This window comes from Alligator sinensis, unplaced genomic scaffold (genome assembly GCF_000455745.1).
Source record: "Alligator sinensis unplaced genomic scaffold, ASM45574v1 scaffold1931_1, whole genome shotgun sequence".
Lineage (NCBI taxonomy): Eukaryota > Metazoa > Chordata > Crocodylia > Alligatoridae > Alligator > Alligator sinensis.
Window position 1 is genome coordinate 268764 of NW_005842866.1, and position 26525 is coordinate 295288.

General features: G+C 61.1%; 2 protein-coding genes across 4 annotated transcripts in view; both read left to right on the plus strand.

Moving 5' to 3' along the window:
• Positions 1–4265, plus strand: part of ATG16L2 (autophagy related 16 like 2) — a 25206-nt gene extending 20941 nt beyond the window's left edge. For all 3 annotated transcript variants that reach the window (XM_025191880.1, XM_025191879.1, XM_025191878.1), the window contains 6 exons: positions 8–84; positions 842–947; positions 2405–2554; positions 2844–2891; positions 3091–3192; positions 3547–4265. In XM_025191880.1, coding sequence (XP_025047665.1) covers positions 8–84; positions 842–947; positions 2405–2554; positions 2844–2891; positions 3091–3192; positions 3547–3634 — 571 coding nt within the window. In that variant the 3' untranslated portion in view covers positions 3635–4265. The remainder of the gene's footprint in view (positions 1–7; positions 85–841; positions 948–2404; positions 2555–2843; positions 2892–3090; positions 3193–3546) is intronic.
• Positions 4266–19486: 15221 nt separating this feature from the next.
• Positions 19487–26525, plus strand: part of LOC102385555 (beta-arrestin-1) — a 96784-nt gene continuing 89745 nt past the window's right edge. Inside the window, exon 1 of the mRNA XM_006035681.3 lies at positions 19487–19717. Within this exon, the coding sequence (XP_006035743.1) occupies positions 19698–19717 (20 nt within the window). The 5' untranslated portion in view covers positions 19487–19697. The remainder of the gene's footprint in view (positions 19718–26525) is intronic.

Here is a 26525-nt window from a genome sequence, read left to right on the forward strand (position 1 = left end):
CCAAGTCCCGCTCCACGCGCTACCAGGCGGTGAGGGGCAGCCGAGACCGGACCGTGAAGGAGTGGGACCTGGGCAAAGGGGCCTGTAAGTGGCTGCAGCGGGCGCTGCGGGAGGGGGAGCTTGGCTGTGCCAGCTGCGTAACCTCCCCCATGCCAGCCTGACTCCCCAGGTCACCAACCGTGGCTGCTGCCAGCACCGTCCACCAAAGAGCAGGCCAGGGAGTGCCCGCAGCTCAGAGTGACGGCCGTGCCCCAATACCAGGGCTCCCTCCCGTGGGCACTGTGACTGCCTGCATGGGGAAACTGAGGCACACTGCAGGGAAGTGCCTTGCCTGGGCCTGTGGCACCGGTGTTCAGACTTGCAAGCCCGTGCCATGGTGGCATGGCAGTGCCAGTGCTACCACAGTTTCCCCCCTTTAGCCCATGCCCATTCTGTGGTACAGTACATCTCCTTGGGGGGGTCTGCACATGGCTCCTGTCACCCTGGTGCGGCTGTTGCTGTATCACGGCAGCCCCCAGATGACCCGGCTCCCCACCCCTCTGTCCCAGACAGGGATGCACAGGCAGCTTGGTATGTCCCTAGCAGTTCTCTGAGCTGCACATGGCATCCCCTGGCCCAGCTCAGTGGTTCAATGCCCCATGGGGGCTGTCGTATGGGAAGGAATAGGCTGCTGCAGAGGTGGGTGACCCCAACCTGTCAGACCCCCGGAGCCACGAGTGCCCGGCAGTCTCTCTGAGTAAAAACCATGCCCTGCAAGTGCCTGGCCTCTGCCAGGGCCCTGCCGTGCCGAGCCAGACCGTTATGGCACAGTACGGCACTCACAGCGGCACTGCTCCCGCAGGCTGCCGCACCATCGACGTGTGCTCCTACTGCAACGACGTGGTGTGCTGGGAGAACATCATCGTCAGCGGGCACCACGACAAGAAGATCCGCTTCTGGGACAGCAGGTGACTCCCCTCTGCCCGGGGCTGGCTGGACAGCTGGGCCCTGTGCTGAATCAAACCTATGGGGAAACTGAGGCACAGTGCAGCGACAGCTCATGGGCCACAGAGGGAGGCAGTGTCAGAGCCAGGGTCACGGGCCACCAGGTTTCAGCCCTCTTGGCCTGGCTTTGGGCTGCAAGGGGCTCAGTGCCCAGCTGTATCCCTGCCCCTGGGCAGGTGTCTCCATGTTGGTGCCTCATTCCCCTGCTGGAGGGCTGGGCTGGCCTGTCCCCTTTGCCGGAGTAGCCAGGGGGGGTCTGTCTATGACTGCCCCGATCCTGTCGTATACGCCCGATGAGGGCTCAGAGCACCGGGCACCGGGGCTGGGACGGAGACCGCGGCCGTGCCCTGAGCAGTTCTTGCAAGGAGAGCAGGGTGCAAAGGGGCAGGTCAGCTGGGTCGCTCCGTGCCTGGTATCCCTGGTGTCTGTAAGCACGGCCACAGCACAGGAGAGACCGCTGGTGCCCGCAGCACGTGGGGGCCAGGGGCATGATACCAGAGCTGCTCAGGATATCAGAGGGGGTCTCAGCTGGATGGCGCTCAGCCCTTCCCTAGCAATCAAGTGGGTTGTAGCATCATTGAATCATAGGCAACGAGGGCTGGAAGGGACCAAAGGAGGTCGCATCTAGTGCAACCCCCTGCTCCAAGCAGGACCAGCCCCACCTATATCATCCCAGCCAAGGCTTTGCCTAGCCGGGTCTTAAACACCTCCAAGGATGGAAAGTCCACCACTTCTCTGGGTAACCCGTTCCAGCGCTTTGCTATGCTCCTAGTGAAAAAAATATTCTTGATATCTTACCTAAATTTCCCTTGCTGCAGCTGGAGCCCATTGCTCCTTGTCCTGTCATCTGCCCCCACTGAGACCAGTCCAGCTCCATCCTCTTTGCATCCCCCTGCAGGGAGGTGAAGGCTGCGATTCAATCCCCCTCGGTCTTCTCTTCTGCAGACTACATCAGACCAGTTCCCTCAGCCTCTCCTCACCAGCCATGTCCTCCAACCCCCAAACATTTTCATTGCCCTCCACTGGACTCTCTCCAATGTGCCCACATCCTTTCTGTAGTGGGGGCCCACAACTGGACACAGGACTCCAGATGTGGCCTCCCCAGTGCTAAACAGAGGGGAAGAATCACTGCCCTCCATCTGCTGGCAACACTCCTACCAATGCAGCCCAGGATGCCGTTAGCTTTTTTGGCAACCCTGCTGGCTCCTGTTCAGCTTCTTGGCCCCTGTCCATGCAGTTTGCTTCTGCTATCAGGCACCGCAGTTCCTGGCTGGGCCCCGGGGAGGGTGTAGAGCGAGAAGGCTTTGTGGATCTTAGGAGGCGGCTCTGTGCAAGACCACCAGGCACAGGGCTGTGCAGGGATGCTGGGACCCTCTTTGCACTGCTGCCTCCGTGTAACGCCTCCCACGTGCCACCCCAGGGGCCCGCGGTGCACCGAGGTGATCCCGGTGGAGGGGAAGGTGACCTCCCTGCACATCAGCCAGGACCAGATGCACTTGCTGAGCTGCTCCCGTGACAACACGCTCAAAGTCATCGACCTCAAGATGAACAACGTCCGGCAGGTCTTCAGGTGGGCGCCTTGCATGGGGGGCATAGGTGGCCTGTCCCTCCCACCATGCAAGCCAGGCTCAGGGGGCTCCTGCTCCCCTGCCAGCCCCTGGCCTGGTCCCTTCCGTCCCGTCTGCATTGGGCTGTCCCCAGCCATGATGCTGAGGCTCGTCTGTGCTTGGGGCAGGCAGAAGGGAGCTGTCCTGGCACCCTCTCCTGCACCCCGGCCCCTCCTGCCCTGCATGGGGGTCTCCTGGACAGTGTCAGACCTCTGCCCCATTCCCTTTACCTGGGTCTCCTTGTGTTCACAGCGCTGACGGCTTCAAGTGTGGATCCGACTGGACCAAGGCAATATTCAGGTGAGCCCCGGGGGCAGCGTGCAGTGATTCTGCGTGGGGGACATTGCCTTGAGCCAGCCTCACCCCATGCCCAGCTGCTGGGGGGTGGGCAGGTGATGGGTGCTGCTGTGCCCCAGCAGGTCAGGCCCCACCAGCCCAGCCCCGTGCCTGGCGTCTCCTACCCCATCTGCCCTTCCCCGCTTTCTTCTCTCTCCCCCAGCCCCGATAAGAGCTACATCCTGGCGGGCTCCTCGGACGGGACCCTCTACGTGTGGAGCATGGAGAACGGGAAGTTGGTGACAAGCCTGCCGGGGTTGCACGGGTGAGGGGCCACAGGGGCTATCTGGAGTGGGGGTAGCACCCCTGGTGAAGTTTTTTGGGGTGGGCTGGAGCCGGGTGCAGGGGCGAGTGGTGCCCTAGCCTCTGGGCAGCATGCAGGGCAGAGCATGGGCTCTGCCCATCAGGGAGTGGTGCGGGGAGCTGCACATCCTGGGATCTCTGCAGCAGCCGTCACTGCCTCATCAGGGGTCAATATTGGATGGTGATGAGCAGACCCGTGCGGTCCCTTGATTCCCGCTGCAGGCCACTACAGCATTATGCCTACGTCTCCTGTGCCTCAGTTTCCCCATGAGGTAGCAGTCTCCTCCTGCAACTCCCTCCTTTGTGCTCCCCGCAGAGCCTCCGTGAATGCCGTGGCCTGGTCCCCCTCAGGCCAGCACGTCGTGAGCGTGGACCAGGGGAAGAAGGTGGTGCTCTGGAAATAGCTCCTGGCCAGCTCCTAGCCCACCCTCCGCCGCCTGCCGCACCCAGCTGACGGCTCCCTGGCTGCAGCCCAATCCACGGATGCAGCAAAGAGACAGAGACTGAAGGGCTGGGGCTAGGGCACCTGCCACCCACATGCTGCTCAGCCCTGCCAGCTGCCACAATGCCCAGCGCCCATGCGGTCTGCCCAAAGCAGGCACCTTTCTCTTAGAGGCAGGTGGGGGCTTGGCAGGAGTGGAGGGGCTGCAGGACGGACCCGGAGCCCAAACCCGCTCTGCCTGCTGTTCCTGGCACGCTGCGGTGGCTGCAGAAGGCACAGCTGGCACTGAGCCCGTAGCATGGAGGGGACAAGTCGGCTCTGAGGGGAGCACTGGGACTCGAATCACAATGTGAAGTCCTCCTGACCTCTGACTTCCACCTCCAGCCGGCTCCGAGATCCCCAAACCCCAGGCCCAGGTGAGGGCAGGGCAGAGCAGAGCTCCTGTCTGCTCCCCTGGCGCTGGCCTGGGAGCCCCGTGTGCGGACACAGATGCTTACTATTCAGACCCTGTGCTGGGGGCACATGCGTGTGCAGCCTGTGTGCCCCCGCGGGGGACTGTTGTGTTCTCGCACCGACCAATACAGCTTGGAAACACGGCCTGGATGCCTCTGTGGTGCTCGCCAGCCGTGTCGTTCCCACGATGGTTTCTGCACTGCCGCGTCCCACCCCAGAGGCAGCTGCATTGTCATGGTGCTGCTCGCTCTGTGGGGCTTTGTGCGCGGGGTGGTACTGCAGGAGCCCAGGAGGCTATTGGCCCTGGCCAGGGAAGGGGTAAAGGCACAGAGAGAGGGACAGAGGGGGCCAGACCCACTCGACCCAGGACTCAGGTGGGCACCACCTTCCCCTGCTGTGGCCTGAAGTCGGCTGCACATGGGAGGGTGTTTTGGGCTGCAGCTGCTCTGGGGATTTGAGACACCTACCCATGCACCCACCTACCTCCATCTACAGCCTAGGCGCTGTGGCCATTGATTCCCCGGTCCTTTCCTGGCCTGGCAGCAGGTACCATGGGGTGACGCAGCCTGAGCTCCTGCTCTGCCCATGCCTGGGGCTTTTGCCCTGTCCCGCCCAGGCTCCCAGACAGGCTCTGGCTTGGCCTTGAAGGTGCCCAGAGCTGGGAAAGCCACGGCCCTGGAAGCTGGGCCTGGCCATGACCTCCCTGCCCCTCTTCCAGCTCCTGGCATTGAATGCTGACTCCTGGTGTGTGCATGCCCGGCTTTGCTCTGCCCATCTGCACTCAGCAGCCCCATTGCCCCCTGGCCAGGGAGGTCCTTGGAGAGATGGTCGTTGAGCCCATGTTGGCATCAGGGGGTGGGGATCAGCCCATCAGCCTCTGCTCTGGTCACGGCCTGACTCGGTCCCCAGAGCACCTTGCTGGCTCTGAGGAGGTGCCGGATGCAGGGGACCTCCGTGCAGGGCAGGAGCGTGGGTGCAGCCATGCACGGGCACCAGGGACCCCCACCCTCGCCTGCTCAGCACAGGGCCCCAGTGGCTCCTTCAGGGCAGGGGTGCAGCTCTGGGAAGTGAGGGTGCCCCTTGGCACTGCTCCCACACAGTGTTGGTGTCTCAGTGTTGGTGAAACCCCCTGCAAGGCTCCTTCCCGGCTCTGCTGCCCGGCAGCCTCTGGAAGCCAAGGGTAGGGACAGATGGTCACCGGCCCATGGTCACTGCAGGGACAGTGATGGGATGACCCCAGAGTTGCTACCCCCAGGTTGCCTCTGGGGGCTTTGATTTTACCCAGGGAGTGACAAGAAAGCAAGTTCCTCCAAACTATGGCTGCACTAGGTGACCTCTCGAGGTCCCTTCCCGCCCTACTTTTCTCTGGTCGATGCTATGATACACCGGTTTATTGGGATCTTAGCAGTCAGGCAACACGAGGCAAGAGCGGCTGCACGCAGCAGGGAGTGCACAGCCGTACGCGCCACTGGGAAACGGGGACTCGGGCTTCCCTGAATCCATCCTCGTGGTGGAGGCAAGTTCCAGACTCAGTCCAGCCTCAGATTTCTGTAGTCGCGCCCATTTCTCTGAGAGAAAATCCTTTGGCTCTTGGAGTAGAGAGCAGGGAAACTGAGTCACGGCCTGTGAGCATTGTTTTTCCCTGGGCTGTGATCGCTCGCCCTCGCATGTCCCTCGCCTTCTGCCTTGTCTCTCGTGCTAATCACTGAACTGCTTCTGGGATCGGAGGGTCACCCCTGACGCAGCAAACGGGGGTGTCAAGGACTCCCCGACAGCTGGACATGCAGCTGCTTTCCCTGCCTTTGGGAGGGGCTGGCTGGCCTGGAGAAAACAGCTGCCCCAGGTGAGTGTGGACAGATGTTGCCTCAACACCCCCCCCCCCCCCAATGGCTTCTGGGCCAGCCCCGTGGTACAGGCCTGCCTCGGTTTCCCTCTCTCTGCACCACTGAGCAGCCCCCTGGCCTGCTGTCAAGGAAGGGAGAGGAGAAAGCGATGCCCACCTGTCTGCCCTTGGCTGGGCCAACCTGCACCGTGCAGCCCTGTGCCACTCCTGCCTTCCCGGGGGAGACGGGTCCTCTGCTCCAGGCCCTCCCAGCACGGACCTGCCAGCTCCTGGCCCCCTGCCTGGCTCTGCCCTCAAGCCCAGTGCAGTGCCACGGCCAGCTGGCTTCATGCGGCAGAAAGCAGGGCCGCGCGCGCGTGTGGCGGTGGGGAAGATGGGGAGAGAGAAAGTGTGAGGTTTCAGGTCTGTGTGTTCAGACCTTTGACGGCTGGTTTCGTGCCTCGGTTTCCCCCGTGCACAAAAAGGCCGAGCCCTAGGGCCACCGGGAGACTCGGTGTGTGCTCACACCAAGCCCCTGTCCTGGGAGAGCACCACGCCATGGGCAGGGAGCCCTGGAAGGTATTCTCATCCGCCTGCGTCTTGCTGAGCAGCTTTGGGCTTTGCCTTGTGCCTCAGTTTCCCCTGGCACAAAGCAGGTCCGCCAAGCAGAGGCTCCTGAGCCTTGGGACTGGTGTGCACGGGAGTCGACTGAGCAAGGCAGGCAGGGCAAGTCATGCCAGGCCCTTCTGCAACCCCTAGACTTCGACCATGGCAGGGGGTGGAAGCAGCCCCATGCCACAACCACACACCATGATCCTGGAGCTAAAAGTGGGTGGTGCGCAGTCCTGAGTCCAGGGAAGAGCATGGCCCCTCCAAACCTGCCCCCATGTGACCCTGCATGCACGTGTCAGTGTGCATGTGTGGATGTGCACGTTCACACGCATGTGGGTGTCTGCGGGGTTTGTGTTGAACCACTCTAGGATTCAGAGGCAAGGATGGGAGAATGTGTCTGTCCTGTGTGGGGGGACGATGGGAAGGCGTTGGAGGACTATGCTACAAAATGCACCCGTGAAGCTGAATCCTTCGAGGGCCAAGGGCTCCAGTCCAGGGCTGCGAGCAGCCAGGTGAGCTGGCCCAGGTATAAAATCTGCCCACCCCGGCGGTGGAGGCCGTTCAGTGTGGACAGGCAGGGGGAGCGAGGAGACGGGCAGGGGCTGCTCCAGTCTCACTGTGGTGCGATGCTGGGAGAGGGGGATTTGCTGGTGAAGTCTGAGAGGAGCTGGAGGATGGCTATGCTGGGAGGGAGAGGAAAGGATAATGCTTTGGTGTGTGGGGAGCAGTAGGGGGTTGTTTCCTAGTCACCCCCTCTGTGCCCCAGCTCTCAGGCTCGTCCCCCCTCAAGGACACGGACTGGAGGCATTTTGAGGCTGTGGTTTGGCAACATCTCCGCTAGCCAATTCGGGGGCGTCAGCCACAAGCATCGCATTCACGGGTGCCCTGAGCTCCACGCACAAGGGATCGTGGCCCGGGGGAGACACAAGCAGCCACGAGTCCCACGGGAAGTCGGCTCCCAGCGTGGTGTTAAAACACCCGGCGTGATGGCTGCAGAGGGTGTCATCGCCATCAGGATGCGGCTGAAGCCGAGACGGCGGATTGGGTGCAATCATCTCCTGACAGACCCACTCTGGGATTTCCAAGACAGCCCAGGGGATTTAGCCGCCTCTCCCTGTCTCTTGGAGGAGATGCAGGCTCCTCATGACACCTGCCTGGTCCACTCCCAGGTATCAGCTGGGAATCAGTGGCTCTTGTATCTCCACCACCAAAGGATCCTGCCGGTGCAAGGCAGCTCCTGCTTCCACTTCTCCAGCGTCCGCTCCCGTCCACACAGCTGCTGGGTGCAACCAAGGGCCGGACGTGACCTTGGCCTTGGAGCCTCAGCACACGATTCAGCTGGCGGCAGAGCAAGAACGCTATGTTTGTCTAGGGCATATCCTAAATAAACGGCTCTAGCCACGAGCGTGGGAAAGCGTGCAGCAGACAGATGCTTTAGATGCACACTTGCGGGTTCAACACGCTCACGTGGCTTGCAGCAGGGAAGTTCGCATCAGGGCAGCCCAAGCCATGCGTGGGGCTCAGCGCAGAAAGGCCTCTATGGGAGAGCTCCCCACCAAAAGCACCTTCCTCCTCCACGCTCAGAGGTCCCCCATGCAGGGGCAAACCCAGCTTGATGCCCTGGCTACAGCCACCCGCGGGCACCAAAGGGAGACGGGAACCAGGAGCTCCGTGGCCTGTCCCGGCTCAGCAGCGCCAGCCCCTTGGGAGCTGTAGAGAGGAGGGAAATGCCTTTCCCTGTCCTAGCAAGGTCTCCAGCAGACTTAGCCCTGCTGCTGGGACCCGGAGCCCAGTGACCGACTCGGCCACACTTGCCAGTCCCTTCTAGCGGCATCACCTGGGCTTTTCTTGAGGGCAGGCAGGGAAAGCCCCCTCTACCCCCGGTCCCTGACTGCTGCTAATGAGCAAGCGGAGTGGGGACACCTGGCTGGGTGAGCACTGTATAAAATGGAGACGTGCTCTTGCCTTTATTTCTCTTTTTGCTGCTGATAGCAGCTTCCCCCTTGAGCTGGGCAGCAAGGAGCCTGCAGAGGTGAAGCCAGGGAAAGGCCTTTGTATGAGGCTGGATGTGGCTCGAGCAGCATCGTCTGAGCCTGGAAGGGGTAGCGGTGTTGCAAGCTGCAGGGTTTGGCCTGCACAGCACCCCTTGCCCTCCCTGTGTGTGTGTTTGCAGGGGGCAGGCAGATCATGACCCCCTCCAGGGGCTGCGTGCTGCTCAGGGAGAGGTGCCAGACCCCTTCCAGGAGCTGCCAGGATGGCACTGGGCAGAGCTGGAAAAACCCTGTGGCTTCCTTCGGTACGTGCCTGGTGCCCTGGGGATGTGAGAGGTGCCTGCTCCCTGCTCTGCATCTGGTCGAGGAGCTCCCTGCCGGGCCCAGCACCTGCCCGGCCACCTTGCCAGCACTGCCACTGAAGCCAGGTAAGTCACTGACTCAACCCTTGCTCCCTGCGAGCTCTCCAGTCCTGGGTGCTGCCCATGTGCTGTGTGTCTCAGCTGCTCACACCTGCCACCCCAGAGCCGTGGAGGTGGGGCTGCTCTGGAGCATCGCCCTCCAGCTGCTCCAGAGGTGCAGCGTGGGGTCAATGCTGGATGGCCCTGCGGCTGGCTCTCGGTAGGGCATTGCACCATTAGCTTGCGATGCATGGAGGATGCTAGTGAAAGCCTCACGCTGGCACGGCATGGGTGCAGCTGCATGGGCAGAGGGGCTGGCCGTGCCGGGCCAGGCCAGTGCGATGCATCCACACCAGTACAGCCCGTGGCAGCTGCTAGTGTGCCTGGAGATGTGGATTCGATGCCTGGCCCTAGCACCAGCCCCTTTGGGCAAGCCCGTGGCCGGGTCCTTCTGCAGCCAGGTGGCAATGGCCACAAAACAGCCAGAGGACAGCTTGCCAGTGCCTGCTTCCACGTCCCTGCCTTCGGGGCCAGGTGAGGTGGGATCTTCACCTGGGTTGTGGCCTTGGGGATCCTACAAACAACAGCCCATCTCTCGCCCAGGTCAGTGGAGTCCTTCTGGGACCTGGCCTCTGCCCAGACTAGGACGAGACGGTGGCAGGACACGGCACCCAGGCAGCCTCTGAACCGGGAGAGGTGTAAAGTGGCCTGAGGAGGAGGGCAGGGGTGGAGGCATGGATCCCCAGAGCAGGGGGTACGGGGGGCAGGTGCTCAGTGCTGTGGAGAGCTGGCCCAGGGTGGTCTAGAAAACACTGCCGCTCACCTGCCCCTTGCTGGTGCTTCCAGGAGCCTCCGGCAAAGGCCACCAACACCTAGGTCAGGATGGGGTCTGGCACTGGTAGTGGACAGGCAATGCAAGCCCGGGATGGGGTCTGGCACTAGCAATGCAAGCCCAGAGGCGCCTTTCGCCTTCGCTGAGCACAGAGCTGATCTGCTTGCTCCGTGCCAGCTGCCCGCAGCACCCGTTAGCGCTCCGCGGCGAGGCCGGTCTGGCTTGCTGTGCCCAGCACTGGCTGCTGCTTGGCTAGATGGGCTGGCACTGGTGACCGTCACCAGGAGGTGCGACAGCTTCATTAGGTCCGATGTGGAAATGCTCGTAGCTGAGCTGGAAGGAGGCCGGGTACAGGCGGGGAAGGAAGCTGTGCTCCCTCGTCCTCGCCCCTCTTTCCTAAAGCACAAGCCCAAGGCCTGCTCCTGTTCCAGGAGCCCCCAAGGAGAGGGCACCTAGGGCTGCTGAATAGCAGGGCTTTCCCTCTGCTCCGTGACCTGGAGGGCTGCAGAGCCCTGGTCCTGGCCTGGTGACTGGATCCACCAGCTAGGAATCGCACGCCCCGTCTTGGTTGCCAGCTGCGGGGTCTTGGACCGCCTGGGAGGATGGGGACAGAGCCACGGGGCTTCTCCCCTGCTAGCCTGGTGTGATGACCCTTAGTTAGGCCTGGCCGGTAGGACTGGGAGAGCCACACGTGTCCTTTCACAGCATCCAGCAATGTGAGCTGGCTCGTGCTCACTCCATCATCTGATTTAGTTAGTCTGTCGGGTGCAGATTTGTCCTGCCTTCTGTCTGACTTGGGTCAGTCCTTCATGGGGAAGGGAGCTAACACCACAATCCCTCTTCCCTTTCCCTAGTCTCTATGTGGGGTGCCAGGTTTTTGGTGCAAGAGGTCCTGGGTCCACGCTTTGATCACACCTGGGCTCTCCTCTGCGCCCCATGCATGACGGGGGCTCGGACATCCATCGTGCAGGGGTCTGGGGTGATCGAGCCAGCTGGTTTGCTGCCCCCATCTAGCACCTCTGTTCCTCTTCCAGATCTGCAATGCAGAAGCACCCAGCTCTGCCCAGATGTTCCCCTGCCCCGGCAGGAGTGAAGCCCGTGAGCGGCGACCAAAGGGGATGGGGCGGTGCACTGTTGGAGATGGGGGTAGCGAGCAAAGCTGCAGGTCAGAGGGCAGCTCAGGTGCTCCTCTGAATCCAACCAGGTCGAAACGGGTCTCGGCTCATGCGTGCCAATGCACTAGGTGAAGATGCATGCCCTTCCCTGTCCCTCGCTCACTGATGTGTGGCCCCGGGGGTCTCGGCTGCTGAGGGTGGGAGGCTGGCGTGCTGCAGCGGAGAGCATGCCAACTAGCATCATGCCACCCTACCTGCCAAACTCTGCCCCTCGTGCATCGCTGCAGCATCTGGCCCCGTGCATGGTGGACCATCACTGGGGCAGCCGGGAGCTCAAAACACAAACCCCCCCGCACAGCTGTGCTGCTGATTGCCTTTCTGCTCCGCGGTTGCAGGCCTCTCCCTGTACCCCCCCTCCACGGTCTGTGTTGCTACCCGCGTGCTGTGGCTACGGTGCACCAGGGACTTGTCTCATTTCCTTCCCCCACCCTCCTTCTTGGCAGTGAGTCATCTCCAGCCTTGTGCTGTTTTGTTTCACCATCACCGCAGCAAAGAAAAGCAATGCCCCCCTTGGATGCTTGGAGCCGTAGCAATTCAAGGTCTCAGGCTCCCTGCCCGTACGCCTACCTACGCTAGCGCGCTTTGCTCGGAGGCCTGACGGGCTTTCTTTCTAATGGCAAGCTTCACTTTTTTTCTTCTTCTTTTTTTTTTTTTTCTTATCGGCTCTGCCGAGGCGCTGGGAACAGACAAGTACCTTGAGAACGACATGGTTGCCACGATTTTCAAATGAAAGGCAGTTGTTGAAGTTTCCAAGGTAAAAGACCTGAGATTTCGAACCCGCTTCCTGTTGTGACTGTTTTTTGGCTGCGTTGCCGCATCCTCGACGTGTGCCATCAAAGCACCAGGGTTCGCTGTCTTGGATGCTTCTCATAGGCGTGTGCTCGAGTGGGGGATCAGTGGGTTGTTGTGGGTTTTATTTCCCCCCCTTTGGGGTGGGAAGAAATGCACATTTGTTTGCTCGCAGGGTGGCACAGACGTGCAGGGGTGTGCACCCCGGATGGCTCATAAAAGCAAAGGAGAAGCACTTTTATGTCTGCACTTGTGATTTTTATTTAAAGCCACACTTATACATTTTGCATGTTTTGAGGGGTTGGCAATGTGGCTTCATGTGCCTGTTGGTGCACTCTCACGTGCCAGATGATGGTGCCGGTCCGGTCACTGATGGAGATGGGCTCATTCGGGGTAAGAGCTGTGTGTTAGGACAGGAAGCTTTCCCCTCTCTGCAGCCTGCCGGGGCTTGGAGATGAGATGTGTCCTGGACATGCTGGTTGGTGTTTTTTTCCCAATAAGCAGTGAAAGGCTCTCTATTCCCTTGAGTGGCATCTGGTCAGAAAACACCATAACAGAGGCGGTGTCTACAGCCCCACGGGGCTATTGCCGGACTGAGTGCTCCTGAATTGCACTCTGCGGGGCTCCTTCTTGCTGTCCAGTGTCACGATTAGTGCAGGCTCCAAGACGTGCCTGTGTCCCTCCCTCGTGTTCACACACGCAAACCAGAACCCCAAGACCAGATGTGTCAAATCTGGGGGTTATTTTCAGCTTTCCAATTCAGCCGTTCTGCACGAATTTGCATTGCATTTTATATATATGCAATGCAAGGGCACAGTGGGGCCATGCAGGAAAAGATTATATATAACTTCCCCCCCAAGTTCTTGCTGATCTGGGTGTGCAAGTGTCAGGATTTTTGTCTGCTGGAGCTATTGCTGCAGGAAGAAACCCTCCCAGCTTGGTGATGATGCAGACTAGGATTCAAGCGCCAGGTCCCTCTTGTGCTGGGTGGAGTCCTATAGAGTCATAGGATCACGGAGACGTGGGGCTGGCAGGGACCTGCAGAGATCATGGCCAGTCCAACCCCTGCCGGAGGCAGGATCAGCCCAGGCAACCCCAGTGTCCAACCTCTGAGCAAAACCAGTCACCCCTGACACGGCACCAGGCATTACACCCCACTCTGCTGGAGGGGGGCTGCAGTGGGCAATGTCTTGCTGCTGCAAAAGGTGTCAATAGATGCTGGAGAGATCCCCAGGCAGAAGCTGTGCCCCCACTTCAGAGGTAGGCAACCCTGCCCCCACCCCCAGTTTGCACCAGTCTGTTACTGGGGGAAAAATTCCTTCCTGACCCCAAATGTAGCATCAGCCTGACCCTCCAGCCAGGACGCTTTGGGCTTAAGTCCTAGCAGAAGCATTAGCAAATCCCAGCCTGGGCTGCAGCCAGAACCCAGTGAAGCCCAGCAAAGCCAAGAAGTCTGTGAAATCCCCACAACGGGACATGGACATCGTTACGCCTAGATGGTTGCCCACCCGCGGCTGTGCAACCTTTCCTTGAAGAGTCCACCCCGCGCCTGCTGTCTGTCCCGCTGCCTCCCTGCTCGGACAGTGCAGAAGTTTTTTCCTGAGCTCCAACCTAAACCTGCTTTGGTGCAACTTCAAGTCATCGGTCCTTGTCTTCCTCTCTGCAGTGTTTGAGAGAAGGTGTCTCCCTCTTTATGCCAGCTTTCCATGTATTTCAAGACTGCTGTCATGTCCCCTCTTAAGCGCCTTTTCTGCAGGCTGAACATGCTCAGCTCCTTCAGTCTCTCCTCTCTGACTTGCCTTCCCAGTCCTTGATCATCTTTTTCACCTGCCACTGGACCCTCTCTAGCTTCTCTATGTTCTTCTTAAAATGCAGGACTCAAAACTGCACACAATGCTCTAGATGAGGCCTAACTAAGTAGAGAGGCATTATCACCTCCTGTGTCTTGCACCTGATGCCTCCCAAAACTGCATTTGCCTTTTGTGCGGCTGCATCACGCTGCAGCCTCCGATTGGATCTGTGATCTACCAAGATGCCCAGATCCCTCTCTGCAGTGCTGCCATCCAGCCTGGGGTCACCTGTCTTGTGTCTGCATTTTTTATTCTTCTCCCCAAGGTGCAGCACCTTGCATTTGTTGGCACTGAATGTCATCCTGTGAGCTCCAGCCCGGCTTTCCATGGTGCATGTAGAGGCACCTTGGTCTCCACTGTTCCTCTGCCCAGTGCCAGGCTCTGCTTGAGTTAGTTGGGCTGTTACAAGCCAGACAGTAGGATTTCCAGACCCAGGGAGTGAGGAGGAGGGCACTGATGCTTTGATGCTGCTTGCTGCCTTGTGTGTGTGAAAACTGATGGCTCCAAATCATGTACAAAGCCTTTTCTGGTATAAAGATGACTCTCTCCATCTCCTTGCCCCTGTAGACCCTACCAGGTGGGTTGCTTCTGAATGGCCCCAGCTCTTGACCAACTTCCCCAGACCAGCGTAGCAATGGTGATGCAGCCCCGTGATGTGGACTGGCTGTGTGAGCATGAGGCACGGCTTGCACTTGGGGATATAACCCCAGCCAGCATGTGCTGTAGTCTCCCAGGGCCTGGCCCTGCCTCTGCCGGGGGGGCAGACATGGCGCTGCTCTCCCTGGGTTGCAAGGCTAGCTGCTCCCTGCCACCCCCTCGGCCTGTCTGCAAACAGAGGAGAGCTCTGTGCATGCAAGACCCCCAGGGCTGAGTTTTCCAGGAGCCCCTGCCATTGCCATAAACCCCTCTTCCTCCTGCAAGGCAGATGAAAAAGCCCTATAGTCCGTGCACGAGAGGCTACTCGTGGTCTCTGCCCAACACCCCGGGGTGCCAGCCTTCTGCCCTTCCCCTCCACTCACAGCGAAGGGAGCAGGATATGAGGATGATGGACAGGAGGGGGGAAAAGGACTCGCTCTCTCCTGACCTTGGCCTGGGTTTGGGTATCAGCTGAGCTGTGGGGTATTGGTGCCCAGCTAGCAAGTGCCAGCGTGCATGGCCCTGTGCAGAGCTGTTTGCCATGGGTGGCCTATGCATGGTGCAGCACTGGTCCCTGCTGGCAGCGGCAGGGGTGCTGGGGGTGGCAGAGGCTGCTGTGTAGCGAAGGCACCTGGGGTGACATGACAAGGGCTTCCCTACTCCTCAGGTCCCAGCAAAGCCAAGGGTTGGACTACCATCCCCATGGCCATGTAAGGTGCCAGGGAGCCGGCAGCCCCAGCTTGCTGTGCAAGGGCCCGGGAGGCACTGGGAGGGTGACTCTCAGGCTCACGGCCCCTGTCCCATCTGGTGTCCCTCCCCCTGCCTCAGGCCCGGTGTTTTTGCCTTCTGGGATGTTCTGCGCTTCTCCTCGCTCGGGTCCTGTGCTTTGCCTCTCCCGGCCAAGGGTTTGACTGAGCTTGGGTCCTTCTGCATGGTCCTCTTGAGGGCTGCATTCAGCCCTCCTAAAGCCGGCGGGGTGGTCTTTTGCCTTGTGGAGAAAGCATTTGGGGATCAGGGCTTGGAAAACGGGCAGTGATCTGTCTGCATCTCTGACTTTCCCTGCTAGACTCCTGTCCTGGGCACCTCTCGGGGTCCCCTGCCAACCTGGCAGGGTTTTGCCATATGTTCCCAGGTCCTGGTCTCTTCACAGCTCTCCAGTCACTGGACAAGGCTGCCTCGTCTCTGCCTCCTGCCCTGTGCCCAGTTACTCCAAGCCCATACAGTCACTGCAGCGGCTGTGGGTGACGGGAGCCTGGCCTGGGGCAGGAGACCCTTTGGGGACGCCGTGGGTCTCTCGTACCTTCAGGCTGAGCTCTCCCACACAGGTGAGTGGTGCAGAAGGCCTGTGGGAGCCTCCCTCTCTCTGTCTTACTCCATGCCCAAAGAAAAGTGTTTCCCCTTGCCTAGTGTCTGCTCTCCCCCCACGTGACTTGCAGCTGCCTGCCTGGGGATATACGTGATTGATCCCCATCCCAGATGGCTGGGGGAGCTCTTATTGGCCTGGGGGTGACACCCCTAAACCAGGGCCCCTGGGAACCAAGGGAGGGGTCCTGGTATCTAGCAGGCCTCTTTATATAGATAGATATAGGCATCCTACACGCAAGCTCCGGCCCCAGAGACCTTGGAGTTCAGCTGCCCCCTAGTCTCACTTGGCCCTGGCCAAAAGGCTGAAGGAGCAAGCTGGAGGGAAAGCCCCGGAGCAATTCTCCATCACTTTATTAATAATAATAATAATATTATTGCAAAAAAAATTATAGCTAGATATAGATATGGATCTATATATATATATATATATATACCTCTATCAAACTGTCTCAAGACTGGTATGGTTCACTTGATGGTCCAACACACACCTTTACAGTTACACCATTCTCCTTCCCGTCACACTAATGGTGTCGCACACACGCCCACCCGCATGCCCGTCGCCATCGCCTTTACTGTCACAATCATGCAAAAGACTGCCTCGTGCCCCCCTTCCTTCCTCTCGCCGCTCCCTTCCAGTGTCCCCGGTCCTTTCATTCACCATCGTCATCATCGTTGCTGCCGTCGCGCTCTCCAGTAGTGGTCCTTTCTCTTCCCTGTGATGTCTGCCATCTCCTTCCTCATCTTCAACCATCTTTCTATAGTATCCCTGCATCTTGCCCAGCCCCTCTTCGATGCAGGGCTCGACTGAGGGGTTCGTGTGTCTGTTTATGAGCAGGTTCCTGGTTTCGGGGTGGAGGAGGAGAGGAATCGTACTCCTCCTGATGGTGAGAGGGGTCGAGACCCTGACCAGAAAGGTGCCTGGTGTCAGCTTGGCTTGGGATCGTGCCCTGTTGGGGCATCCCCTGCAGACTGCCAGCTCCTCCATCCTCTTTCTCTCCATCACAGGAAGATGCAGCCACAGCGGGGGCTCCTTGCCGCAGGGGTGGGGAGCAGGACCTGTGTGTCCGTGCACCGGTGCCGTCCAGTGCATAGCATCACAGTACCTCGGGGCAGCTCATGGCTGATGGGCGCAAACCCTCATAGGAACCTGGGGCTCTTGCAAGATGTGCCGCTGCTTGGCGTGATCTCGGGGCAAATGCAGTAGGAGTGGGCTCAGACCAGGGCCTGCCGCCTTGCACCCGCACGCAGCTGGACCGGGGACCTGCAGAGCAGCCATCTGACCCCCTACGACGCACTTCTGTCCCCTCCAGGATTTCACACCGCCGGTAGCTGATGGCTTCATGCAGTTAATGGAGGACATCTGCGCTGGGGGGGGTGTCTATTTTTGGAGAGAGTTTCCTTTTTGATGCCGCGTGCTAATGAGCGGAGCAAAGGGGCCAGTATAAATAACTGTGCAGAAGCCAGGCACGGCTCGGGGAGTTGTGTCAAGGGGCCTGGCAGCAGGGAATAGCCCACATAGGAGGAGAGGTGACCCTAAGCACCCCCACAACACGTCTTCAATGATCCGGGTGACCAGGTGAGTTGGGAGCCTGTATGCAGGGGCTGGGGATTAGGAGAGCCTGGGTCTGTCTCCTGCTTTCCCCATTGCACAAAGCAGGTGATGCACGTGCCTCTGCTTGGATGTGGGGGAAGGATGGTGCTGGTCTGGGGAGCAGCCAAAGGAGTGCATCCTCCCCGAGGCCTCCGTCGTAGGCAATTGCCTGCAGAAGGAGACACGAGGAGCAGAGAGAACCAGTGTGAGAGGCTCTATTAGTGCATGGGCCGCAGCTGTCCCGTGGAAGGGGCTCTGGGGACGAGCCCCCGGGGTCTCGGTGGGGTTGGGTGGTGCAGGCCCCGGGAAATCAGCCGTAGGACATCATGAGCGTGGCGGTGAGAGTGTGAGAACAGGGAAGCAAAACCCAACTGGGCTCTACTCCCCGGCCATGTGCAAAGCAAGGCAGCTGCCTCCGCTATGGCTGCTTGCTGCCCTTGTAGCCAGACCTCCCAGATGGCATCGTTCGCACGGCGGCAGAGGTGCTCGTGCGCAGGTGTAAATCAGGAGTGACTCCAGGCCTCAGCCGGGCCCCGGCCCCCTGCGCGCCAGGCTCTGCACATACACGTGGGGAGTGACGGTGCTGTTTGGCTGGCTCAGCGCTGCCCTCAGAGCTGGGCTGATGCCCCCGTATGCGGGCGAGCCCCGCTGTGCCCCCTGCCCGGAGCGCCACGGTGTGACATGCAACAAGGCGAAGCCTTGAACTTCGCAGGCAGCCCCCGGGGAAGCGAGGCTGTTTGCAAACAAATATAACAGCCCCCTCCTGGGGACGGTCACCCTTGTCTCAGCCTGCCAGAGTCCTGGCCTGGGCTTCCCTGTGAAGGGCCTGACCCAAAACCCACTGAAGGGACCAGCATTGACGTCCATCCCTGTCCCGGAGAAGCCCACGTCCTGAGCCAGGCTGCTGCGCAGCCCCTCGTGGCTCCTCCCATCGCAGGAGAGAGCAGGAACCCAGCAGTCCTGGGCTCCATTTCCAGCTCTGCTACAGCCTCCCTGCCAGGCCTTGGGCAAGTCTCCCTGTCCGGCAGTCAGGCATGTGCAGCACTGTTGCTTGGAGGGGCTTTCTTGCTCCTACCTTCCCGGCTTGGCTGTCTGCTGCATCGCCCACAGCAGGGAAGGGAGCATTGCTCCATTCTGCATCCGTACAGCACCTGGCGCAGGGCCGCAGGGGCAGGTTTGATGTGTTCTGCCCCACTTCATACTCAGGGAGTCGAGGCCAGGCCCTGAAAGGCAGTAGATTGGCCCCAGAGCCACGGTAGCTTTCAAACGAGGTCTGATGATGCGTGCTGGTTTCCCGCTGGCTCCTAAAGCTCCTGTTACCCATCCGGCGTGCGTGTGCATGTGTGTGTGCGTGTGCATGTGCCGGTGTACACACCTGTGCTTGTGAAGGGGAAGAACCGAGTGGCTTGCAAAACCCGCGGGAGCACGGCGGAATTCAGGTGAGTCCTTCTCCGATCGTGGCCCAAACCTCGCCACGGCCCACGGCCCGTTTTCGGACATGTACCCAGCTGCTGCGGGCTGGCCAGGGCTGTGTTCTCTGCCCCGCAGGATGCTAGCAGTCCCAAGCTGCCTGCATCAAGTGCTAGGGGGAACCCAGAGAGAGGAGGGCAGTGTTGGACTGAATGCAGCCACTGCTGCGAGCTGTTCAACAGCCACGTTCCACCCCAGAAGCGGCCGCATTGTAGTGACGGGCGGAGGCACGTTTAGGTCTATACGCTAAAGCATCGAGGGAAAGGGGCCCAGCCATCGAGCTCAGGCCTTGCTGCTACGGGCACCTCCCTGCTCTGGCATTAGGGACCTCCCCGCTCCTGATGCCAGCCAGAGCCCCGAGTTGCCATCTGCCACGTCCCAGGGACGTGGGCTCACGGAGCTACAGAGACCAGCTCCTCTGGGCTCACATCAGGGTGGGCATGGACTGGGCTCCCTTGGGACACCCGGATGCTTACCACCTTGATCCGGGCGAGGCAGAGCGGGGCCCAGACCCCAGTTTCTATGTCCTAGGTGGGGCTCGTGGCTGTCCCTATTTGCCCCGACCACTGAGGCCTTCTGCTTCCCCCAAATGGTCATTTCTCACCCGCAAAACCCTCCTTTACATGAACAACCCCCCCAGCTGGCTTCGGCGCTTGGCCAGGACATGCCAGCCCCGCCGCCTGGCAGCGCGGCCCCGGTCCCGGGCCACCCCGGCTGCTCCTGGGCAGAGCAGCCTGCTGCTGCATGAGCTCCCCGCTCGCTGCCTGCTGCAGCACTGAGCTGCGCCTGCCAGGAGGCGGAGGCAGAGGTGGACCCAGCTTGGCGGAGGGGGAAGCTGTCAGGCTGCGGAGCCAGCCCCCAGCCAGGCGAGCCCTGGGAGCGATGGAGCAGCTGTGCCCAGGGCCAGCATCCTCGTAGCGGCTCCCCCAGGCCGGCGCCTCCCCGGTGGCTCTGCCCCTGCCTCCCCTGCACAACAGCTCGGCTTTGTCGCATGCTTTCGTCTCCCCGAACAAAGTGGCTGCACCGCTAGCCGGGGCGATGGGAGACAAAGGAACCAGGTGAGCCAGGCTCTGGGCTGGGTGACAGCGAGGGGGGGGTCACCGGCCCTGCTGGACCCACTGGGGGCACCACAGCCGCCGCCTGGGCTGCAGCATTTGCCTGGCGGAGGGGGATGGAGACTAAGAGCAGGGGTGGGAATATGCCTGCTGCGTGGGGAGACTCTCCACCGAGGCTGTCTCCGATGCACGGTTGGATCAGACGCGCTCCCCTTGCTCTGGACGGGCATCCCCTGCTTGCCAGCTGCTGGGGGAACGGCGGGGAAGGGGGGGCTGGAAAAACCCTGGGTTTGAATGTGGGGAGGGAAAAAAAAAAAAAAAGGAAGAGTGTGTGCCCATGTCCTTCCCGGCCTCGTTTCCTGAGCTAGCGAGGCATAAACAGGGCCGTGTTTTGCCACCGACTGCCCCGGCAGCCCGGGTTCGGGTCGGGCTTGTTGACTCGGGGCTCTGGAGGCACGTTGGCTTCCAGCGCCGGCCTGGCCTGGCCCCGGGCCAGCGCACTGTGGTCCGCTCAGGAATCCTGGGGCGTGCGTGTTGTTTTCCTGCTGGAGGCGAGTCCCCCGCTGACAGCTGCGGCGTGGGGGGGGCGACCTCCCAGGGCTTCTGCAGGCGCTGGCGGGGGTCTCGGAGAACCGGGCATCCCCCCCTTGGCCTTTCCCCTCGGTGGGGCACGCAGGCATGTTGGTCTCGGTCTGGTGGAGCCATCAAACGCCCTGGTTGTGGGGAGCAGATGGCTTGGGAAGTGTAGTGCTACTGCCCCCTTCTCCCGTGCCGCCCGGGAGCTGCCAGGGATGCCGGCTGCGTTGGCATGGGGTGGCGGGTGCCTCTGGGCTGTGCACTGGGGGTGCACGAGGGCGGTTTCAATCGTCCATCTCCCGGTCGTCGCCTCGCCTCGCTGCCCAGGTGAGCGCTGGGTCCTGCTGGCGCTGCTCAGTAGCACGGAGGTTGGTACTGTGGTTGCCAACCTGGGGAAACTGAGGCACAGAGGCGATTTTGCTGTGCACTGGGCTTGGACTCTGATGGTGTGAGCAAGGGGGGAAGGGTCCTGCTGGTGAGGTGGTAGGAAAAGGAAGGGGGCAGCGATTGAGCCTGGTGAGAGGTGCGGGATGCCTCTGTGAGCAGCAGCCCCCCCAGGGCTTTCGGCCGAGGGCAGCCCTGGCTTCTCTGCCACTGCTTCCTACCCAGTGCCTTACCCTGTCTCTTGCTCTGGAGACATGCACTGATCTGCACCGCATGGGTTTTAGGGTCTAGATGCAGCCTCTTTGCCTCGATCCTTTAGCGTACAGACCTCGGCGTGCCTTCACCCCTTCTTACAATGCAGCCACTTCTGGGGTGGAACGTGGCTGCTCAACAGCGGTGCAAGGCAGCTGCATTGGAGGGGACCCTCGGAGCGGTGGCACTTCCAGCAGCCTGGCACCCCTAGAGCTAGGCTGAAGTACTGGCACTGACTCAAGGGGAGAGGGGGACATAGCTGGGCCGTGGTAATGGGGGGTAAAAGGGCACGGGCCCTTCGTGCCCAGACTCTTTAAGCACATAACTTCCATTGATTTCCTTGGCTCCAAAATATCAGGGATCTGACACGTGGACCTTTGAAACTGCCGACGTGGGGGTACAGCAGAGCTCTGGGACTAGCGGGGAGCCGGGCAGAGGGGATGGGGAGGAGGGCAACCCCCCCCCACGATCCCAGCTCTGCAGGTGTGAGTGAGGGCAGCCATGTCCTTCCAGCAGAGGGAGCTGGTGCACGTGTGAACAAGCGTGCAGGCGGGCGTGCGCACGGCCGCGTGAATGTGCGTGCGGGCAGGTGTGCGTGGAGCGCGATCATAGGACAGTCAGGCTGGAAGGGACCTCACGAGCTCATCCAGCCCAGCCTCCTGCCTACCCCGTCCGGCCTGCTTTTGGGACCCTGTGGCACGGAGAAGCAGGAGAGTCTCCATCCCTGGAGGCTGTCAAGAGCGGGTCGGATGGATGGTCCCTCCAGCTCTCGCAGACACAGGCGGTGGCACCCGAGCTCTGCCGCTCCCTGGGCTTTGGGAGCTTGCAATGAGATCAAAGGTCATGATGCCCCTTGATGGCCTGGGACATGCCTGTAGGACACGGTCCTATTCCATCACCCCCCACACGGCCTGCCAGCATCTCCTCTCCCTGCACCCCTGCCCTCTTCCCTCTCTTCAGCTTCCTTCCCCCCCCAGCTTTCACAGCAGTCCAGTGGCCTGGGATATGGCAGCTGGGGTTGGGGAGCCAAGGGGTTAATGCCCTCTGGCCTGAGGAGGAAGAGGGGCTGAGCCTGCCAGGCTCCCCGGTGAAAGGGGCTCTGCTGCAGCTGCCCGTCATTAATTATGCAGGTGCCAGGTACTTAAGAGAGCCTCTTCCCAGATGCTCCTCCAAGGCGGTGAGCTCAGCTGGCAGGAGGCGAGGCGGCTGGCAGGCTCCCTGGAGATCACCCAGGGCCTGCTTCCCCATGCGCTGGGGAAAGCATCCGCTCTCCCATTTCGCAGATGGGGAAACTGAGTCCTGGGGCTGCTGTTAGGCCCAGCGCTGCAACTCAGCTGGACCCTCCATGGTTGCTGGGAAAAGGAGACTCTCCCTTAGCCGTTGCCAGTACAGGGGCACTGACACCCACAGCAGCAGTGCAAACTGGGCCCGGCAGAGGGCGGTGCCCCAGCGCACGTATGCTCTTGGCCCATTTCTCTGGAAGTGGGGTCTGGTAAACCTGGCAGGGCAGGTGGGGGAAAGCAACAGGCCTCGCGGGGCCGTGGCCGCCCCAAGGTGCCTCTGGAGACGGGCCGCGTCCCCCTGTCCCTGTACCCCAAGCCTCTGTCCCCTGCTCAGGGGGGTCCCCGCAGTCCCCGTCGGCGTGATGCTCGGGCTAGCAGGGGTCTGGGCCAAGACGGTTTAATGAAGCCATGATTTTTGCACGCGATTCACAGCTCCGAGGTGAGAAAGCTCGGTGCTAGCTCCCTGCCCGGTCCCTGGGCACGAGGCGCGCGCGAGAGCTCCTTGTCGCCACACCGCAGGCATAGCCGTGAGACCGGGGCAGCTCCCCGTGGCCCCTGCCCCGGGGGTCTGGCTCCCCCTCGCCTTCGCCCTGCAGGCTCCCTGGAGACTGGCTGAGAGCACCGCCGCACTACGGCTCTGCCCACGCCTTCCAGCCCGGGAGCAAAGCAAAATGCAAGCGAGCCCATCAAGATGCGAGTCCTCGTGCGCCTGGAGCGACGCTGCCTGCTTGCGTTGTGCGGTGCCCCGCCGGGCCCGCACGCACGCACCGCACGCTCGCCTCCTTCCCCGCCCCCGCCCCGGCTCTCCGATTGCAGCTCTTCCCGTGGAGCTGCTCTCCGCGTATGCCCTGCAGAGAGGGGAAACGGGGGGGGGGCATCAAGCTCAAAACCTCCACCTCTGCCCCCGCAGCGCTCCCTCCCCGGCCCCCGTGGCTCTGACGGTGCAGCCAGCCAGGTCGTGGCATGTGTGAGTGATGGGCACGGCTGCAGCTGGCTCAGGGGAGCCGGGGGCAGCAGGGATGTGGGGTGCAGGGCACGTGTACGGTCCATCTGTGGCATGGGGGGGACGAAGAAGGAAACCAAGGAGCTCCCATGAGAATGCCGCCCCGTGCCTCAGTTTCCTTGCCTCGCTGCTGGGACAGCACTGGCCTGGCTCTCTCTGGGGCAGGGTGTGAGGGGTCCCGAGTATTGCCGTGCACCTAGATGATGGGAAAGGCTCCTGGGGACCCTCCCAGGCGTTCTCGTGCTGCCCAGCTTTGGCGACGTGGGCCACGAGAAGGCACGTGTGACGGCCCAGGCTCTTCGTCGCTGCTGGCGGGGGAGAGGGGCGAGGGGAGGGGACGCGATGCAGAGCGCAGCCCACGCACAGCCTCTCCTCCGTGCCGTCGACAGCTCGCTCCCTTCCTCCCTCTCCGTTAATATTCTGGTGTCGTTTGCTCCAAGGTGCACGGTTCCAGCTGCTGGTCTCCTGGAGCCATCTTTGCTCCCGGCTCTGGGTGGGGAAGCCCGCCCGGAGCTGGGCACCCCGACGAAAGCCAGCGCTGGCCCCAAGTGGGTGGCATCCCGGGATGCCCAGCTTCATGCTTGCTTTGTGCCCAGAGCTTCCCCCTTCTAGATCAGCCGCTAAATGCCGAGGGGGCAGCGATGCTTTCTAGTTCCCCGCGTCGTGGTGCTTCGGGGTTGGGAAGGCCTGTCGGGAGCTGTGCTCGGGGCTGTACAAAGGGAATACCAACCAGAGACCTGAGCTGGGTACGAGCTCCTTCTCTGGGAGGAACACTGTAGGGGATCCAGACCCTTTCTAAGGCTAGCAAAGCAAGCGGATGTCACGGCCGGCCGGCCTGAAAAAACAGCTGCATCGAATCAAAGTGATGGTGTATTTTATCAGGGTGCATGGTGCAATAATGCTGCTTTCTGCAGCCCCCGGGCAGGCTGGGAGTCGAGGGGCTGAAAGGCCGGCTTGGCGGTCAGTTGAGACCCGCTGTTTCTCATACGCATCTTCCTCCGGCTGCCCTGGCTCGAAGCAGACAGCAGGACAACCCGGAGCAGTCCTCTGGAAATCCCGGGTCCCAGCAAAGTGCTCTCGTTGCACAGGTTTGCGTCTGAGAAGTGTTGACCCCAGCCCCTGCCATTGGCTACCATGCTCCCAGCATGACCCCGCTACACGAAGCTGGGGCAGCCAGGGACAGGGGAAAACGTGACCCTTTCAGAGACTTTAAGGCCATTCTGCATGGCACTGGGCTCCCCCTCCTGATTCCCAGGTGCTCCAGAGGGTGCCGGGGTGCATTTCCCCAGCAAAAATGAAGCAGGCGGGCACTGAAGCACAGGGCTGTGGTTACTGCATGTCCACAGCCCTGCCAGAAAGATGGCCCGGTGGTCAGCACAGCTCCTGCACACCTCCTGCGTGACCCTGGGTGAGCTGCACCGTGCCTCAGTTTCCCCGCAGCCTCCCCCGGGTGCATGAGGTTCAGCACATTAAAGCTGGCAAAGGACTCGTGGGGCGGGTGGACACTGGTGTCCACATGGCTCCAGCCCCTACTGTGATGGTCATGCTCCTGCGGGGCAGCTCCTCTCTGCTCCAAGGCTGTCTTGCCCCTGTTTCCCGGGCCTCTGCAGCCTCCCTTCGAAGCCCCGCAGCAGAGGAGCCGAAGGCAGACGTCTCCGGAGCAGTAAATAGAGGGTCATGTGGTTGCAGGCGCTGGGGCTGCCAGGACGGCTCCATAAACAGGCAGACACATCAGCTAATTACTTGCAGCTCCTATTAACGTGCCTCCTCCTCCCTGCTCACCGCCTGGCTGGGCCCCGTGCTGCCCTGCAGGCCCCCGGCTCGCTTTGCGCTTGCTAAGGCAGACCCGGCAGAGGCAGAGCACCCAGGAAAGCCCTGCAAAGTCAAGGGGGGCTGGGGGTTATGAAAGGCACACGGCCTTGGCTTCTGCAGCATGGGACTCTCCTTCCCACTCTGCAACCCGAAGGACCGCCTGGGAGCCTCCTGCCTGGAGACCCAGGACCCGGGATTTAGCTGTTTAGCCAGCCCAGCTGTTACGGGGTGGTCAGGAGACTCATTTCCCGGTGCCGGCTGTGTGTGGTCTGGCAGTATAACCTCCAGCCCTTTGTGGGTGACACCGAGTCCCAGGCAAAGCCTGGTAAACAGCAGTGACACAGCGGGAACTCGAGCTGCGTGGAAATCTCTCTCTGTCTCTGTCGAGTGCAATTATTTCTTCTGCTTCAAGCAGACTGGAGTTTCTAGACCATGACGGACCATCCCTACGATTTGCAGGCTGGCTCGGCCTGGGGTTGGGTTATGGTCTGTGTGTTTGGGGCTGAGTAGGAGATGCCCAAGAGCCTGGAGACTTGCTCCTGCCCCATATTTAGATGCTAGGCAAGCATTGGGTGTCCGTGGGCTCTTGCAGAGGCAGAAGGGGTCCTCTCGTGTGCCCCTCCATTGCACCCCTGGCAGGATGGGGGGATAGGTGCAGCCAGGCTCCCATATGCAAAGCACCCAGGAGACATTCAGATGCCAAATAAGACTTTGAGCCTTGGGTCTTGTCTGTCCTGCCTGCGTGAGACACTGCTCTGCACCCTTTCCCCCACCCTCCGTGCTCCCGTGAGCAATCTGTGCTCCCCCATGCACGGCCAGGCCTCAGCAGAGCCCGGCCCAGCCTCGGCACCGCTAAAAACAATAGCCCCATTGGACCCCTTCTCTGATATCTCTGGAGAGGGACATGAAGGGGCTGCCAGGACACTGATAACACAGGGCAGTTTGTGGCAGGACTCTCATGCCATAGGGATGCAATCCCATCCGGGTCCAGAGACGGCTGGCTTCAAGCCTCCTCCCAGGGGCCGTGTTAATTGGAAGCATCCAGGCTGGGAAAGAAACCGATGGAGGGAGGGACCGCGAGGGTCTGTCTGTCTGCAAGACGTCTCTGCCTAGGGGATTGGGAGGTCGGGGGGGGGCCCTTTCCCTTGGGGTTTGTGGCAGAGCTCCATGCTCTCCGGGCATCCATCCAAAGCTGGGTTTCCAGAGCGGTGAGGCCTGTGGTCATGCCCCGGCGCACGTCTGACATGTGCCGCACATGGCATGCCAGGCTCAGCTTCACCGGGTGCATTCGGCTTCCTGCACTGCTTTGACTTCAGACCAGCCCTGTTTGAGCTCACCTGCCAGCAGCCCGACCCCTTTGCAGCTGCCTGCGACCACTGCACCGCTCTCCCCCTGCCCGGTCAGCAGCCAGACATTTTCCAGGATGGCTGCTGAAGGGTTAATCCTTTAGGAGACCCCCCCCCCCTTTTTTTTTTTTTTTTTAAAATTTTTATGGGGCCCC